We start from the raw sequence: 19219 nt of genomic DNA, 5'->3' as shown, positions 1-19219 counted from the left end.
ACACATAAACAGGATCAGCATGGGGGCCTGAGCCTCCCCTTCAGAAAACTCCAGCACCTTTGTGTTTATTCAACATGACACCAAATGGCCAGAACTGCCCTTCAAATCTCAGCTTCTTTTTCTCTTCAGGGGAAAGAGGCAAGATTAAGGATTAGAATAATATACTCCATGTGTAAAATGTTCTCAGACATCTCATTCTCTGTTTATTTGGAACATTTCTGCAGTAAAATGGAAATTTAACTAGAAACACAGTATACTGGCAAAAAGGACCAGAATACAGCTCATGTTTTGTCAATCATACATCTGTAAGGGGCAACCTAAATGCTCTGTTTTATTGTCTTTCAGACTCAAAAGTCTTATTTTAATCACAGGGAGTAAGTTTAGATATGTTATAATGTTGGCATTGTACTGGCTTTCCATTCTTATCTTAATAAAGTGTTAGTCCTTCTTTGAAGTGTTGATATGATCCCCTCATTTTCACCAGGATCAGCGGATCATCGTTCAGAGAGCCATCAGCACTCAGACACCTTGATTAAGGTGACGCCTAAAAGAGTTTCAATTGTTTATTGCTTTCATGTTATAAACAAATCCTATTGCAATTCCATCATAATCCTGGTAAAACCCAGATTCAGTTTTAGTAATTACTTGATTTAATTAAGTAGATCATACGATCAGCAAACATAGTTGGTTTTCTAACCAAGTTTCAGGCCTCTAAGAGGGTTGTTTATATGTTTGTAACTTTGTTTTGTTTTGTAAAAGGTGAAATAGACTCACTTGTTAATAATAAAAAAAACATATCAAGCTTGTATCTCAAAACCAGAAATAAACTTTGTGAGTTTGATAAAAAGACTCACAACTCAAAGACAAAATGAAATGCTCAAAGTCCTCATTAGTAGTTGTTCTGGAGCTATAGATTGTGACATTCAGATTTCCTCTCTTCTGAACACGTGACTTCTCATGTTGGTTTAAAAGTTGGAAAATGAAAATGTAAATATCTGCAATTCCCAGACAACTGGCCAAAATTCCTCCACTGAGGAAGATTGTGTGATACATCTGAAAGCTCCAGAGCAGTTTTTAATGGGCAGTGTGGTGAGATTAGTTTTACAGTTTCCTTTTCCAAGGTCAAGAATGAACATTTAGTGTATAAACCATCAAGAATCTACAAGCCAACGCCCTGTCTATTATAATACCAATCTTTCTTGGTGAGTATTTTAATGGATGATTTGGGGATGTAAATCTTTTTTTCTTTTTCTTTTTTTTTTTTGCTGTATAAAATTGGTGTCGCATACTATCCATGAAATAGTTTTACTTACAAATCTCCAAGCCATTCAACTGTCTAGCTGTCTCAGAATATAGGCATGTTATGTTTTTGCTTTAGCTTAAATGCATTTTGTCATCTGTTCTAATCTCTATCAATAGCACACATAATAGATTGCACAGTGATTTTCTGTCTCCAATCACACACTCTGGTCGTCAGTGAGTGGCCTCTTCTTTTTCTTGTAAATTGAGTCGGAGATTTCAGAACATAGCAGTAGTAAGTTTTTTTGTCCTGAGAAATTATAAAAGTACCTACTCTTATATTACAAACACACATGTTTGAATGCAGCCTCTCTTCCCAATCCAGTAAACCTTTCCTCACTAGATTCCCAACATTAATTTAACAGTGCACGTGCTGAGATAATCACCGAGATGGTGGCTGGATTATGGTGAGTCACTAGCGACATAAGCATGCAGCTTATGCACGATGGCTCTCAGACAATCCCTGTGTCCAGTCTCAGAGGTTGATGGGAGGAAACAGACAGTCCATCCGTATGTCTTTGCAGACGGTCTGGTCTTGCGTCTGTCTGGTGTCATGGTCAGTGTCTGGGTCGCTGTGTAACCGTAGAATCTGAGAAGAAGGCCGCACTTACAGACTCTCTGTGTTCACTTTCTTTAGCTTTTGCCTGAGGTTGTGAGAGTAAAGCACTTTTTGTTTTGATTTTGTGGAAAATGACAAGAATTTGAGTGCTTATTTGTTACCAGTGCAACCTTCAGCAACACAGTACCTCTGACACAGTGGGGAATTCATTAGTTATTTAATTAAAATGTAAAAAGGTAATTTACACTTTTTCTTCATGAAATGTTCAAACCACAGAAAACAGAACCACTGTAACGTAAGTTACAGTTGTTGTAAGTTGTAACCAGTGGCTGACCCTTCAGTCCCTTGACCCCTAACAGTAATGATGGTCACATGCAGTACATTGTAGAGATAATCCCATCAGTGTCCTGTTCAAGCACCTGCATCAGGCGCTATGGTCATGTCTAGGGGTTGAAGAAGCCTCTGTAAAGCCTGTGAATTGTCTGTCTGCATGGGAGGAGTCCAACACTCTGGGATTACAGGGCTTCATTATACACCAGGAGACAATACTGCAGCACAGGGAGAAAGCAGTCAAAAAGAGCAGTGGTAGTATAACAGCATCTGGACAGGCAGTTGGTTATCTGAGAAACATCCTCTTTGAGCATTTTTCCTGACGTATGCAGATGGTTTTGAATTCACATCATGCTCCTGACATCTTTTCCAAGCACCTTTTTCCCTCAGTTTTTGGTTTGTGGACATTTGATTTCTTAGCAATTTACCACCTTCTTGTTTCCTAAAATCTTATAACAAAGGAAGGCAGAGTATTTTTCTGGTAAATCATGTATTTGAACAGCAGAAATAATGCCATCAACACAGAAAGGAGTAAGAAGAACATAAAACGGAAAACATGTGAGTACAGACACACCACTCAATTTAAATTGTAGGATTTTATTATGTAGATGTAGACATATTTATACTGTGGTCAATAAGATGCAATAAATAATATGTTCAAGCATCTCAACAGTGCTGTATGACACCGACTTGATTCTTTTGTCCTTTTCTCTCAGGGGCTCACTTGAATTCAACTCCACGTCCGGAAGAGATCTTCACCCTGACATCCCCAAAGATAGGGGGAAAGGTGGGGAACAAGGAGACAAAGGAGAACATGACAGAGGCACAGGAGAACATGCAGCACACTGCGTTTGGGAAGGCCTTTTATGATCTGACCCATTCAGAAAGGGTGATGAATGATCTGACATTTGGACGGCGGGTGGGGCTTTACGAGCTGAGAGGAGAGATTGGCTCTGGAAACTTCTCTCAGGTTAGATTGGGGATACATGACCTGACCAAAGGTGAGATGATGGGTGCTTTACTTTTTTTTTTACCCCCATTTTCACAGCTTTAGTGATCAGGTAGTGGCTTACATGAGGCTCTAAATTAACTTCACTGTTGCAAGAATGTTCATGCTGCTCACATTGTTGTATTTTCTGTTGATACTTCTAAATTAGAAAATACATGATCTATGTTAACTAACACAAATGTGCTTTATGAGTTTAGTTGGTTTAAAGGCCTCTATCTAGTACTGAAGCCATTAACGTGCATGTGTACCAGAGTTATTGAGATAAATCTGTCAAAGTAATAATAAGTTGGTAAGAAAAGGCCACACCTCTCTTATCTCTCCCAGTTAAAACATCTGAAGCACCACTGCAAACACTGCCAATGAAAGTGGGTCAAGTAAGCCTGTCCATACTGAATATATACAGTTTCAGATTTCTACTCCTCTAATGTGTCACTTCCAAGTTTAAATACATTTTGTGTTTATGTTACATGTGAGACATTTGTATTTGTACTAAATCACATTTTCCATTTTATTATCATGAAAGGGAATTAAAATGCGATAAAAATGTATTAAATGTAAAAGAACTTTTATTAAGCAATGTAGGCATGAAAGTATATGAAAAAGTGCCAGGCAAGTGAATACAGGATTGATGATTTGCAATGGTCTAAAAACAGAGGATTTTGTCTTAGTTGATCAGAATTTTTAAATATCTATAATGTTTTTACAACATAGAAACATAATCTTCTACATGGCTTTTACTAGGAAGCTATTTTCATATATCCCTGTAGCGCATACTTTAGTAGATTAAGAGGGTTTTATGTGACAGTTAAGTACTTGTTACCTGATTCACATATTTGTTATATACCGTCAGTTTTAAAATGAAAGTATAGACATCCAGAGTCACTTCATGGAACCTCATTCAGCTCATCTCAACATATTACACAGTGTAAATCCCGTCTGGGTCATTCCAGATGTCAGAAGACATAGCTAATCTCATCAACCAGCCATCCACTGCACTGTCTTCAGCCTTCCCAGCCAGCAGCTTGTGTGCGACATGGCTGATGATACTGACACAGCCATTCTGTTGGAACTAGTAAAAGGCCTAGATCAAAACATAAAGGAAAGAAGGAAAAGCTATACTCAACGACATAAGGAAATTAAATAATAGAAAAGTGAGAGAAAAAGGGTAAAATGTGTTTATTTGTTGTGGCCTCACTGCCTTTGCCCACATCTGTCTTCATCTGATAGAAAGAGTGGCAGTAAAAATCTTGGAGAAAGGGCGTTTGGACAAGCAATCGCAAGCACTTTTCGCCTCCGAAATCTCTTGCATGGAGAAGCTGTCTCATCCCAACATAGTGCGCCTGTATGAGGTGGTGGAGACGCTCAAGCGACTCTATCTGGTGATGGAGTATGCCAGCGGAGGAGAGTTGTTCTCCCGTATCAGCACCAGAGGGCGCCTGTCAGACCTTGAGAGCAAGCTTGTGTTTTCCCAGGTCCTGTCTGCTGTCAAATACATGGTAAGTCAACAGCATCCTGCGGGGAGAACACTGTAAGCAGTACACTTTGTTGTAAACTGAAAGAAGAGATTCCCTGTGCAGAATATTAAAACAACAGAATGCTTTTTAAAGTATATCACATCATTTTAAAATACTTTCATAGGAGATATCGAGTATTTCTGAGCTAAGTAGTGAATCAAGGCAATGATGACTTGTGCATTTAACGGTTCTTACCTTCACACGTTTAACCAACTGTGCAGCAGAGCTATTTAATTTTGTAATGCTAAGTGCAACAATCACACTTTTTTCTCTTTTTCCAGCATGATAATAATATTGTGCATAGGGACCTGAAGGCAGAGAACATCTTCTATACCAGCACCTACTGCATTAAAGTGGGTGACTTTGGTTTCAGCTCCTCCTGCTGCCCCAGCGATGTCCTTTACACGTTCTGTGGCTCTCCACCTTATGCAGCCCCTGAGCTGTTCAAAGAGAGAAGTTACATTGGTCAGTATGCAGATATCTGGGCACTGGGTATCTTGCTTTACTTCATGGTGACTGCTACTATGCCATTCAAAGCTACTAACACGGGCAGGCTTAGGTGTTGTATCCTGCAGGGCTCCTATTCTATTCCCCCATATGTACCCAGACCCTGCCAGATGACCATTAAGGGCCTCCTGAGGCCGGTTCCTGTGGATCGCCTCACTCTGGCACAGATCATGGACAGCGATTGGATGAGAGGTATTGAATACCCCCAGGCCTACCCAGAGTGTGACCCTACACCCTACCACCTGTTCGAGCCTTCCAACATCCTGAGCTCAGATGAACTGAATGTGAAGGCAGCACTGGAGGATCTTGGCATCACCAAGGCCAGTCTCCTCAACAACAGTGTAGACCTGAGAAGCCCCATTACTGGGGCTTACCGGATTTTGCTACACCGCATCCAAAAGAGGAGTTCTGTGGAAGCTGTGGGCTACAGCCAGAGGTGCACCAGAGAATCCCACAACAGACTCAGATGGAGAGCCGGCTCAGATGGCCTGCTAAACAAACGCCACTCTGTGGTCTGTGTCATCATGTAGCTTAATTTCTTAAAGGAAAAGGAAAATGGAAATGGGCTTATTTGCCTTCCTTCCAACAGTTTGATGAGAAGATCAATACCATTGTGTGTGTGTGTGTGTGTGTGTGTGTGTGTACTGCCTATGTATAAAGTATGAAATAAGAGCCAAGGAGCAGTTGGCCTAGCTGTGTAACTTACAACATTATGTTTTAAAATGTCCTTGCCGTCTTATCAATTGTTTCATCAATTATCAATTATCATCATCTTTCTATTTCTATCTATTCTATGCAGTTGATTTAATTTAATATAATTATTTAGTATTTAAAATCTATTTTGTAGGTTTTATGATTACATTTACCATCATTATTCTTAAATTGTTTCCATTTGTACTGCCTAAAAGCACTTTGAATTGTACCGTCCTGCACAAAAGGTGCTATACAAATAAAATTTGATTGAAGTTTTAATGATAGCTAAACATAAAAGACTGGAAGAACAGCTGGTCTGGCTCTCATCAATGTCTGCCAGCACCTCTGTGGCTCAATAATGATCATGTTATATCCTTTTTATTCAATCCATACACAAACACAATTTCTTCACAAGTAGCGCAATGACTTCCCAAAGTCTTGTTGTTGTTGTAACTTGAGGTTGCCAGAAAACTAGCAGGTGCAGCATGGAAGTATTAGTCTGATGCATAAACTGTTGTTCATCAAGACCAAATACAACGTATTACTTGATGGCCTTCCAGTATTTATGCTAAGCTAGGCTAATGGCCTCCTGGATCCAGCTTTAAACTTAAAGGTTTAGTGTGTAAGTTTTAGTGGCATCTAGTGGTGAGGGTTGCGAATTGTAACCATTGCAACCAACCGCTCAAGTCACTGCTCACCCCTCCCTTTCCAAGCACGGAGGAGAAGCTACAGTGGCCGACACGCTCTGTCTGCTCTTGTGCTAAATGATACACGTGGTCCTACATCTGTCCCAATTTCTAGTCTCGTCTTACTTCTAACAAACCCGACGACTATTACTATTATTACTACTACTGCTTCTGCTTCTTTTTCTCCTTTTCTTTGTATGTATTCACCTTAGTGACGAAACACGCTCTGTAGAGCAGTTTGGCCTTTTGGCCTACATGGTGGTGCAACATGGCAAGTTCTGTGTAAGTGGACCCGCTCATTCTAAAGTAACAAAAACATAACAGTTCATTATGTAAGGTTTTTATACACCACTGAAAACATAGTTGTATGTACATTATATTGCATTTTTGTCAATAGATCCTCCTAAATAATACACAGTGAACCTTTAAACCTTCAGTGAGGTACTATTGTCTTCCCCTTCTGACAGTGAATGTAATTACACAACCCTGTCGACACGTGCTTATGACGTATGGGCTTCGCCATACTGAGTTGCTGCTGTCGCTACAGTTGCTTCCCTCCTTCAGCTCTGGCAAACCAATCATTCGCGGTTGGCATAAAACACTTTACTACCGGTTCACCATCGCTGAAACCAGACACCAGATTAAAAAACTCTTGTATACTGTGAAATAAAAAGAGATTAACCTGGTGATAAGCTTAATCAACATTGGAAAGAAAGTGGTTTCAGATTTGAATGTGATTTTCAAAAGAGGCTCTCGTGTTGTGGAAGTACATTGGCGACAAAAGATTCACTTCCATTTCATGCTAATGCTGCTCACGGTGAATGAAAGTGTAGACCCAGTGGCTTACTCTGTGACTATATTTGGCACTCTTTTGACCGCTAAGACAACATCTAAAGTTTTTACAATGAGAGCTACATTTAAACCAACCTAGCAATGAAAGAAATTTCACATGAGGGTGGACAATGAGAGGGATCCTTCTTCCAGTAAAGCAACAGGAATGTGGAAATATCAAAGCCATATGAGGGGTTTTTTATTGTAAATGAGTAAAATGTAAACAATAGTTCTGACTAATAGGGATCTGCCATTTTTTAAATACATTTTAGTGTAAAAATGTAATGTATTTGTATAATAACTTTCAATAAACAAATAAAATTAATTAGCAGGGCAAGGAGTTATTATTTTGTGCTGGTTGTTAACTTTTCTTTCTTACCTTTTTATTTCAAAGAAAACATAATTAATTAATTTCCTTACTGATGTTTTATTCAAAGGAGGATGTGAAGTTTATATCTGATATAGCTAAAATGATGTCCTTTTTATTTCTGCAAAAAGAAATTCCAGTACTGTATCTCATTCTATTTAACAGGCACAGTATATTAAATTTTTTTGAAGTGATAAGGTAATATCACTTAAAAAAATGGTAAACTGAACATTGACCTTTATTGACCTTTAAGAATGACTAACAACTACTCACTACAGTCACGTATCACAAAATATTTCTGTCACACTTTAGCATAAAATCCTGCAAATACAGTTCACTGCTCGTGGTGAAAGAAAGTAGCTGCTATGACAGTTTTCGGTGTTAGGTTACAGCAATAAATTTAAAGTCGTTTCCAAATAACTTTGTGGTGTGCAATGTTTTATGACTGCTTTCATCTTTCTTTTTTTGTTGCCCTTTCTACCTTACTTTCATAGGAATGATTTATAATTCCAACATCGCATCAAACTTGCACAGACTTCTGTTAACATAAAGTTCAAAAGTTATGACGGTGGCAATGATTGGAAACTGGAACAAGTCTGTGCTGCTACTTTTAATAATGTTTTCACTCATTTTTTAAACCCTCCTATAACACTTCAGAACCTAATTTTCATTCTTGTCAATATGTGCTCAATCATCCTATTTCCTGTAATTTATCACATTTGTTTCTGTTTAAAATGATTTTTCCCCCACCTCATACTTTCCTTTCGTGGTTTTTCCCCTTGATAAAAGAAGGCTAAAATTTCAGCTCTGGATGCCAATCAGCAATTTCTTGCTGCCCCAGCATGCAAAAACAATGAGCGCAGCACACTTGTCAGCACTGTTGTGATATATAAAAGAAGAAATGAAACTCCAGCACCAAAAACCTTTTCAAGCTGCAACCCAATTCTTTGACCTCAGAAAGTGGTGCATCTATTAGTTACACCCAATTCAATTTTGGATGTCCATCAATATTGTATATGCCATTAATGTTTCTGTAATTATTGTGTATTTGTCAAGCTATTTATCACATTTGCCTGTGGGCAATGTTGGCAGTCTATTCAAACAAATACTTCACCTGCGTGCATGGAGGATTCTCATCTTTTTAATGTTGACTGCCCTGTTAAAAAAAGTATTTTTACACAACAGTCGTATCAATCTCACCTTTCAGTCACGTGTACATTAGCTAGGAAGATGCATTCACATCATGATGCTATTGAAGTGTATTTTAACACAGTTCGCAAGATGAAGCCTCTGCAAGGCACTGATGTGTGGAAATCATCAATCTCCAAAGACAGCGCAGTCAAACACATTGCATTACTCACAGCCAGATTTTATCAGCTGCATGTCCCGGCAGTTCTTGTGAGAGCCCATGGAAGTGAGACAGTAAAGCACTTCAACGCACCATTTCAGATCAGATACTGCTAGTTGTAAATCAGCACATCACATTTACAGGAAGTTTCATTGAAGCTTCACATGTGCTTTCTGCAGATGTTTTACACAATTGATAAAAAATACAAAAAATTAAAATTGATAAAAAATAGAATAAAAGACCAAATAAAATGTCAGAGAGATAAAACTAGAATGACGTAAAGACATACTACCTCAAATAAACGCCTGCCTGAATAAGTAGGTCTTCGGTTGATTTTTTAAAATGTCAAGAAAGCTTGCATGTAGCTAAAGCTAAGCCAGTACAGGGAGGTAAAACAGAGTAATGTGCTTCCTTTTCCTAGTCTTTGTTGAAAGACTGGCCACAGAATTGTAAATGTCTTGTACTTGTATAGCGCCTTTCTAGTCTTTTCGACCACTCAAAGCGCTTTTACAGTACATCTGCATTCACCAGTCACACACATTCATACACTGAGCCTAAGTGCTCAAACGGAAGCTAACATTCACACTCACACTGGCGGAATAGCCGCCAGGGGCAATTCGGGGTTCAGTATCTTGCCCAAGGACACTTTGACATGCAACCAGGGGGAGCCAGGGATTGAACCGCCGACCTTCCGATTAACGGCCAACCCGCTCTACCTCCTGAGCCCCCGCCCCGCCAAGCCACAGCCGCCCCGCCCCGCCCCGCCCCGCCCCGCCCCGCCCCGCCAGAATTCTCAACTAGCTGAAGTTTCCCAATCAGTTTTTATGGCAGGCCAACGAAGAGTGCATTAAAATTAACTAAATAGAGGTATACATATATATAAAAAAGAGAGCAGGGGCCAAAACAGTTTACTGTGCAATACAAAACAGCAAGTTGTGTTTCACAGATAAAAGATCACCTAGACTAACATAGAACTTTCTGCCAGTTATGTAGAATCAAAACCAGTTTTAAGCACTGCCAGGGAGACCAACCCATATTTCCAGATAATTAATTTAAATAGTGTTCTGAGTTAAGTGTCTTTAGGATGAAGGGAGAAAAGCTGTCATTTACACTCTTGAGGAAATAGCTAGGGACTGGATCAAGAGCACAAATGGAGGAGGATGAGCGACAATCTCATGGAGGTCAGTATGCAAAATACTGGTATAACACAACTACAGTTGGAGGACTTCCATGAGGTGGGTCGCCAAGCTTATTCTACTAATGACTGACCTTAAGGAGGCAACTCTTGCTTTAAAAAAGGTAGCAAAGCCCTCATGTATCTGAGTGATGATGTAGCAGCCCATCAATGATTGAGAATAATCACTTTTCTCGGTTATGATCTTAGAAAAGTTGACCCACAGTGTGAACATTTTTATTATACATGACAACTTTTTCTTTCATAGTATTACAGTATCAAAAGTGTAACAGCGGTTCTGGGTGGGGCCAGTAACATGCTGATTAAGTTATAGGCTGTCAAGAGATATTAAGGAGTGGCCTTGGATCCGATTCATTATTTACGTGGATATAAATATGACCATTTACAATTATTCAATCAGAGGTAATGATAATGAGAGACATAAGTTCTGAAAACTCAAAGAAAGCGTTAGATGTAATCAGATGTGCAAATGACACCAACTGCAGTCAAAGTCCTAATGGCAGGAATATGACAATAAAGAGAAATATTCACCCATCAGTTTCCCAGTTCCTCAAACTCTGTTCAGAGTCACAGCAGAAGATGGATTTTATCCCAGCATGCATTGATTGAGATGCCGGGAAACACAAGAACAATGCAAAAATATGCAACCCACAATTTCACTGCAAGAGCATGAAAATGCATCTTGAAGAAAAACTGAAATTATCATATCTGTACATCTGTACAACATAAAGCAGCCCACACTGACATGAACTATTTCTTAGAGCCATTGACATACATCAAGGGGAAAAAATAACATTGTGTAAAATTGTGAAAGTGAGTGAATTAACATTTATCTTACTATAAATAACAGCTGATTGTGTTTTTTTGTTCCAAAGAAAATCTTTTTGTTCCAGTAAATTGTGGTAGTTAGTAGTTGTTTAAGTTGGGAGTAGTTACATATCTACGTGTTGTATAGAACTGTGTCGAATTTAAACACTATTCCAAACGTTTGAAATACTGCCAGCATAAACTTATTTAATGATCAACAGATGATGAGGAAGAATTTATGGCTGCCTCATAAAGCAACCTGGAAATCAGATCATGTGCAGACATTTTAAGGAGCTCAGCCTTAAGGTAAATGTTTAATTGTTTCTGCTGTATGACTTGTGTTAATCCAATATACACATTCTTGAGCGTCACACCTGTGTGAGCAAGTACAGGAATGGGGTGTCCCTTTTTCACTCTCTTTTCTACGTAATGCCCCTTGTACCACAAAAGATTGAACTATCAAGGGGAAAATACTGACTGAAAATCATTCATGTGACATACTCATAAACGAGTGGGAGGTGATAAGAAAGTTTATTGTAATAATGCTTTTATGGGAACACATATACTTTTATGGGATCACATTTACTAAAATAAAATCTATGCACAACATGTATGAAAAGAGTGACATTTAAACCATTTAGAAGAAATTAAGAGTTTCACCTTTTCTGTGACACACAATTCAGAAAGGCATTTGCATTTGACAATTTGTGTTCGCACATAAACAAGCATTGATATCTGAACACATCATGAAAGAAATACTATATATACACACACACACACACATATATATATATATATATAATCATTTACACTCCATCACCATTAATTAAACAGCTTATTTAATATCTGATGTCTTAAAAGGCAAGAAAACTGTCACAAATATTCTCATTGAAGCAGCTATGCGGAAAAAGCATTTATATGTGGTGGCCAGTCGATTCTGCCCAAGCTTTTGACCTTTATCTCAGTGCAGAGTGAAAGCAAAAGTAATGCTACAAGATTTCTTTGGCCAGCCTCCTCCGCTGCCTTCCAGTAAGACACCATAAAACCGCTTGTTGCTTAATGATAAGATTTGGCAGAGGAAGAAGAGGGCCATTGTAGCAGACAGTTGCCCTCAGCCTCTGTGTCGTGGACGGAACTGTGAAGAGCAAAGACATCCGTTTGAAATCAGTTCACCGATGTTTCATATAGTTTAAAGTGCCTTTAAAATCATGTGTCATTTTTCTTTATTTTAGAGCGGCAACATTCCTTATTCTTTCTTACGTCACGTAAGTTTTTCACTCATTTTAAGAAAACAAGGCTATTATGACAAACATAGACAGACCTGAGAAGATGGATTGTTTTGGAGTACAAACACTTCAGTGATCACCCACCTTCTTTGACTTTTTGTCAATCTTTGTCACCAGTTCTTCAACCCATTTCTCATTCGGATCTGCGCAAAACACACGCCCCCTCTTCATGGTGAAGCTAGAGGATAAACAGGTTTGAGTAACAATGATGGAAAACTTGCGTTAAAATTATTGTCTGTGCATGTGTACTTACATTACAGCAGGGATGTTGCAGCTTCCATCTGTCAACTGCAGTGTGTAACTAACTGCATGTTTCTGAGAGTTGATATTCATTTTCTTCACATACTTTAAACAGCAGTCATCAAAGGACCCTGAAGGACCAAAAATCCAGTACAGTAAAGTCAGAAATCCACAGTATGTACAATATAATATAATTTTTACTGCATTGTTTACACAAAATAGACAAAGTCCATTTAATCTAGACAATCAATCAAAATTAAATTGACATAATTAGGGAATGTTAAAGGTGCTGAACAAAGCAATAAGTACACAGTGAGACAGAGCATATCTGCCTACACAGGTACTTTAGCAGTAAACCAGCCTCATTGACCCTCATTTTATCTACTTCCCAGCTCTATATTACAAGCCACCTGTGTGAGCCTACTGCCAGACATCAACTGTTCTTTTACAGTGGATCTTACCTTGTGCCAGTACAAGACTGAGACAAGTTGTGATCACCAGGAAGAACAGCGTGTTGAACCGCATGGTGCAGTCTGTAGTTGCAGCTCTGAAAAAAGCCAGATGGATGCAAAGAATTAGAAGGTTTACCTGCAATCAGCATTATCGCTATTGTAGTTCCTCCCACTCCTTCCCTATTCACATTTGAAACCTTGAACCTTGAACAAATATTTCATATTGACTCTCTTTGTGTGAATGTACATGCGTATTACATATGTATCTAACAACCTTTAACTCTATTTGTCTTGAGTTGACATTCTCTTGACATTTGGCACCTGGTGAATAAAGCGATCATAGTTCTAAAACATCAAACACTTTGTTTTTGATATCCATAAATGTTTCTATTATTCTTTTGGTAACAAAAAAATTTAAATGTTATTGTTTTTGATGTGCTGAAAAAAAATCACACCTGTTCACTATGTATTCTGTATTGTAATCAGTTTGAGTTAAGGCATACAATTAAAATTCTTAACATAAACCTGCCCAGGGATTGCAAATGAAAACCTGACACCTTTAATGTAAATTGATATGTGCTGTCATTGATGAAGTGAAGTAAAGTCAAGCAAAAGTGCTAAAAATTATTAAAATCTTACTTAATTAGATCTGATAGAATATTAATGACCATTAAAAACATTCAGGGATACTCCAAATTAAAACAGAGCACAGTGTCTCTATTTATATTAGGATTACAGGTAACTCACCTCAAATGCTCCAGTTGTATTTCGTAGCTCTCTTGTTGTGCCTGTGCAAGAAAGGCGAGGCATTCTTTTAAAGCAATTTGCCAGGGATCATATTTCCATAAACGCAACTCACCTTTGCACCTTGTCTCATCTATCTTTTTTTTTTCGATTGATGTGTGTGTCTGTGTGTGTGTGTGTGTGGGGGGGGGGGGGGGGGGGGGGGGGGGGGGGGGGGGGCTCTTTCTCCTCAAGAGTTCATGACGGGCCCATGAAGATGTTGTTCTAACCATTGGCATCCAACCTAACGCAGGGTTTTCATAGAAGGAAAGCTGGACAAACAAATAGGAAGCAGCCCAATGTTGCTTGAGGTTGTTGGAATTGGAGTCGGGCCTGTTAAACTCTTAAAGGCTATAACATCCCCTCACACTGACAGTTACATGTTGAGAAATACTCAGTCATCCATAATGGCTGTTGAATGAAGGTATTTAGTGCACTGATTCTTACTTGTACTTATATAACTTGTTCTCAACTCTGCTGAGGAAGCAGAGCACTTAAGAACCTCATTTAACAAAAAGGGTAGAATAACAAACTTAGACAATAGATTTTTGATGCATCTGTTGAAGCCTGCAGAAATCCATGGCCTTATAGTTTTAAGAGAAATGTGTTATAACAAGCAACATTTTTAGATATTTGTATCTTCTTACTCACACTGTGTATTTCTATTTGAAGACAAGTACACACCATTATACCAATTTGACCTATTTTATTGATTAGATTCATATGTTTTTGCTCAAACTGGGTGGATATTATCTATTTCTATCAATATCATAGGTGTCATTTACACTGGGGATGTTGGGGACATTACCCTTTTTGGAAGTAAATGTCCTGAAAAATAGCTTGCAACAAGAAATGTTAAATAACAAAGGAAAACACTTTGAGAAGGTTTATTTGCACAGTAAGAAAACAGAAGAAGAAACAAATGCATTGTCCAAAAATCAGTCAGAAAAAACATAAAGAAGTTTCTGATTACTGCATTATAGTCTATTATATTTCTTTATATTTTGAATAGTCAACTGCTAGCAGAATTTTGTGTTTTTCTCCATATAAATAAAAACATTTCCATCCTAAATTGGTGCAGAATATTTCTCTAGAATGCAGGAAATGAAGTGTTTAATTAAGTGTTGAAAAGACCCCCCACTCATATATTTCAATAGTGTTATATATCTTCTCGTCTCATAAGATTGTGCATCGTCACACCCCTAATCTGTCCTTTATGACCCCACCACTTTTCAACACAAAGCATCATAATGGTCATCATCATAACAAAGCATATAGTTATCAAATCTTAATCAATTTGATAATTATAACAATAAAACATATACATGTGCACTTCTACATGATATGAATATGCATTTTCATCTAACATTTGCCATGAAAAGTATTGTTTATATTATACACACTCGCTGCATTGGCTTTTAACTCTGCACTGATACCTCATGGTGGCTGGTGTTGCAGGGAAATCCACTCTGAGCTGCTATTTTATTTTGGAGACATCATACACAGTTATATTCAGAAAACTAATCCCCCTCCTTAAGTTTAAAAATCCTTTGCTTTTATACACATACAATACAAGATTTGTCTTTGTTTCCAGGCAAATCCACCTAAAAGGCTCATCTGAATGCATTACACTTTCAGTCTGTAAACTCGCTGTGAAATCATTTCTAAGCTTCACTTGATAATATGAAGCATGACCGCCATGCAGACAGAAATGACATCCTACTTCTACTTTATGGGTATTCATTTAGTGGTTGTACATTTAGCTCTTTTTTTCTCAGACATAAATCAACAATATTGCATTGTACAACACTGTATGCGGAGAGATTAACCGTGTTTATTGCATCTGCATCTAGCTTTGTGTGAAACATAAACACTACATTTCATTTAGAGAACATTAGTTAATGTTCAGAATAACGATGATAGTGCTGCTGTTGCTCATTTACTTTAATCATGTGTGGAAGTCCCCAACAGATGTTTTATCGGGCCATAAAGGCTATATCACACAATCAATACCTGCTCAAGACCTGTTTTGAGCCCTGGAGCTTACAGGCAAGAGAAAATAAAAAGTCATAAGTCACTGCATTTTAAAGTCTGTGTCTATGTAGATTTAAAATTGATGGCCTACATGTGTCAACATTATTAGTCTGATATCACTATTTACTGACAATGTATTATATTATTATTACAATTATATCAACTTGAGTAAAGTCTAAAATTTATGTTGCTGTATTTTGCTTACTTAAACCAAAAAAAGTGCATTGTTGTGAAAATGCACCAAGACACACGTAAAGGGCTATTGACTTTCTCAGCTCAACTATTCTCAGAAAAGCATGACCCTTTCATGTATGAGACATCGGTTGAACAGAATCAGATATGGAGCATCCTTCCTTCAGTCTTACTGTGATCTGACAGTTGAAAAGCTCTGTATTAAAAACACTTGTCAGCGTTGCCATATCGCGTATCCACCCAAAGCTTTTCCTTTTAATTCCTGAAAATAGACTGTAGTGTTCCATTCACGCAGATGTTGAACGCTTTGTGACAGATATTAATGAGCCTTGAGTGCCTGAGTGGACATCTGATAGCACTGTTCACTGTTTGTACTCTTACCAAGACTCATCCACAGGGTCCACACACCCTGTCAAAGCCCAGTGAGGCGCTTCATTTCCTTCGCCTGCAGGATACTGGTGCTCCCTTTATTTGTTAGCTACACTGCTGCTCCAGATCACACGACTGTGCATTGTGTCGTAAAAGAAAGAATCTGAGAATTCCCAGTTGCCACCCAGGCATTAAAGCAATTAATAAAAATTTGGTTTGATTTATTCACAAATTGCCTCAGTCCCTTTATGCAATTCTGGTCTTGCTCCCTGGCAGACGTCTGGCTTCAATCACAGTACAACATGGAAGAGATCTGAATGTTCATTGGCAAAGCAACCTATAACTTCAACAAGAAAAGAAACTATAGAGTTGGCTGTGATTACCTGTATTCCTGGTTGCAATTGCATATTCAAAATATCCTGATGGATTAATGGCATTGAATATTTGTCAGGAGATGATGGTCCACTGCCAGGGGTACTTGGACCCGAGGCCGTGAGATGATACATGAGTGTTGTCTTCAGCATTCCTTTCAGACAATATGATATGTTGTTTTATCCCTTCACTGCTGCTGTCATTTTGCATGCATATGAAGCAATTTATCAGTGTGTGAGAAACTTTACTTTGGCAAACAGTACAAAAAAGCTGCAGTAGAGATGAGGACAGAGCTGTCTGACATGTTGTAGACTGAATAATGATACTGATTTAACATTTACATCTGTTGCAACCATCCGTGTGTAAACTGCATGTTCCTGAAAAAGCAAATGAAAGCAAACATAAGGGGAAACAATCAAAAAAGAATTTAGTCTCTACCGTTTGCCATATATCATTTTTTTACTGATTTGGGACCATGTTTTCTGGGCACGGTGATGATGAACAGAAAGTTCAAAATCAGTAGTTTATCTCCTGCTGGGAACGTGAATGTGCAAAAAAACCTATGGTAAGGAGAGATATTAATTTGATCAGTGTGTTTTAGGAGAGGAAACGTCACCATGATCAAAAGGTTTTTTATAATCATAATAATAACAATAACTTATATTTATATAGCGCCTTTCACGAGACCCAAGGATGCTTTACACATAATTGCAGAGACAGAGAAATATTAAGTCATTCAGGGTTGAATGCCTTTATGAAGAGGTGGGTTTTAGGAGTTTTTTCGGATCTCTGTGGGGATGGAGTTCCAGAGGGTGGGGGCTGCGACGCTGAAGACTCTGTCCCCAGTCTGGTGTGGGGGACAGAGAGCAGGCCCTTGTCGATGGACCGCAGGTTCCGTGAGGGGGAGTAGGGGTGGAGAAGGTCCAGTAGGTACTGGGGGGCAGTGGCATGGAGCGATTTATAGGTGAGGAGTAGGATTTTGTAGGTGAGCCGGTAAGTGAAGGGAAGCTGAGTGAGGATTGGGGTGATGTGCTGCCACGACCCAGTGTGTGTGAGAACCCTGGCAGCCGAGTTCTGGACATATTGTAGCCTGTCCAGGACCTTGCTGGGTACCCCATACAGGACACCATTACAGTAGTCCAGGCGGGAGGTGATGAAAGCATGGATGAGAGACTCTGCCACAGAGTCTAAGAGTGATGGTCGAAGTCTGGAGATGTTTTTGAGGTGGTAGAAAGCAGATTTGGTAATAAGTTTGACATGTGACTGGAAGGAAAGGGTGGAGTCCAAGATTACACCAAGGTTGCGGACTTCTTGGGATGGAGAGATGGCGCAACCATCCACTTTGAGGAGTAGATCACCTACCCTCAAGAGCAGTGGATTGGGAGCCACTACCATTGGCTCCATTTTGCTGCTGTTCAGCTTGAATAGGTTGGATGACATCCAGGTTTTTCCAGGCAGAAACGGTACTAAATGAAGAGGTGTTTGTAGAGCCTATTAAGCTCAGGTAATCTGGACTGGAATTTGGTTCAGAGAAACGAGGTTTATTTCACAGATACTTGAATGTACAAAGACAGGTTCGTGGGGGTTTCAGGGGGGATCCAACAGGTCACAGGGATCCAGGTAGAAGGCCAGGAGAGTCCAGTGAGTCCAGTAGGTTGTCCAAAGGGAGTCCAAGTGAGGAGAAGAGAGTCGAACCAATTGGGGTAACCTGAGGCACAGAAAAACCAAGTCAGCGGGTCAGCAAGCAAAAAATTGGAATAATCGGAACTGGCCTGAAGCATGACTGACAGGTAATGATCTGGCGCTGAGTGGAGGGAAGAGCCGGTATAACAAGCAGGTCGAGAAAGGTCTGATAGGCTGGCCACTGGTACCTGACCCCTGCACACCTGACTCCAAAGGGAGAAGGAAAAAACAAGGCAATATCCACTAGGCAAGGACAGGGTGTCTAACAGAGCCGAAAGAGCCGGCTCTCGGAAAGGAAGGGAGCCATAAGATCCAGCTTCCCTCATCACTACTAAAAATTTGACAGATATGCACATTTATATACTTCATATACTATATACTTCTATCACTGAGATGTGTTGCTAAGATGACTGCGCAGAAGATAAGATCAAATACCACTCAACAAATGAGATGGTTTTGGGTTTTGTGAAAGAATTTTTGCATCATAATTACCCTTGTTTCTTTCCTGTGAAATTCCCCCAGGATTTATCTTCAGGTGTTAGTTACAATCATCTGGGGGAAAAAGAAGCCTGTTATGTAACAGAGTGTGTCTTAGGTGGTCTAACAGCACATGTCATTATACACACATAATACACACATCAGAAGGACAAGATGTCAGCTTTT

General features: G+C 39.0%; 2 protein-coding genes across 2 annotated transcripts; one reads left to right on the top strand and one right to left on the bottom strand.

The window, feature by feature from the left end:
• Positions 1-1744: 1744 nt before the first annotated feature.
• On the top strand, positions 1745-5748 carry LOC123972448 (serine/threonine-protein kinase NIM1-like). Its single transcript, XM_046051959.1, has 4 exons — positions 1745-1826; positions 2905-3189; positions 4425-4693; positions 4993-5748. The coding sequence occupies exons 1-4, from the start codon at positions 1745-1747 to the stop codon at positions 5746-5748; spliced, it is 1392 nt and encodes a 463-aa protein (XP_045907915.1).
• A 5948-nt stretch (positions 5749-11696) lies between these two features.
• Positions 11697-13889, bottom strand: ccl25a (chemokine (C-C motif) ligand 25a). The gene is made up of 5 exons (XM_046052555.1): positions 13871-13889; positions 13133-13218; positions 12685-12802; positions 12516-12609; positions 11697-12280 (listed from the first exon to the last, which is right to left on the bottom strand). The coding sequence occupies exons 2-5, from the start codon at positions 13194-13196 to the stop codon at positions 12257-12259; spliced, it is 300 nt and encodes a 99-aa protein (XP_045908511.1). The 5' UTR covers positions 13197-13218; positions 13871-13889; the 3' UTR covers positions 11697-12256.
• Positions 13890-19219: the final 5330 nt, after the last annotated feature.

This window comes from Micropterus dolomieu, linkage group LG06 (genome assembly GCF_021292245.1).
Source record: "Micropterus dolomieu isolate WLL.071019.BEF.003 ecotype Adirondacks linkage group LG06, ASM2129224v1, whole genome shotgun sequence".
Lineage (NCBI taxonomy): Eukaryota > Metazoa > Chordata > Actinopteri > Centrarchiformes > Centrarchidae > Micropterus > Micropterus dolomieu.
This window is presented reverse-complemented; position numbering and strand designations above follow the sequence as displayed.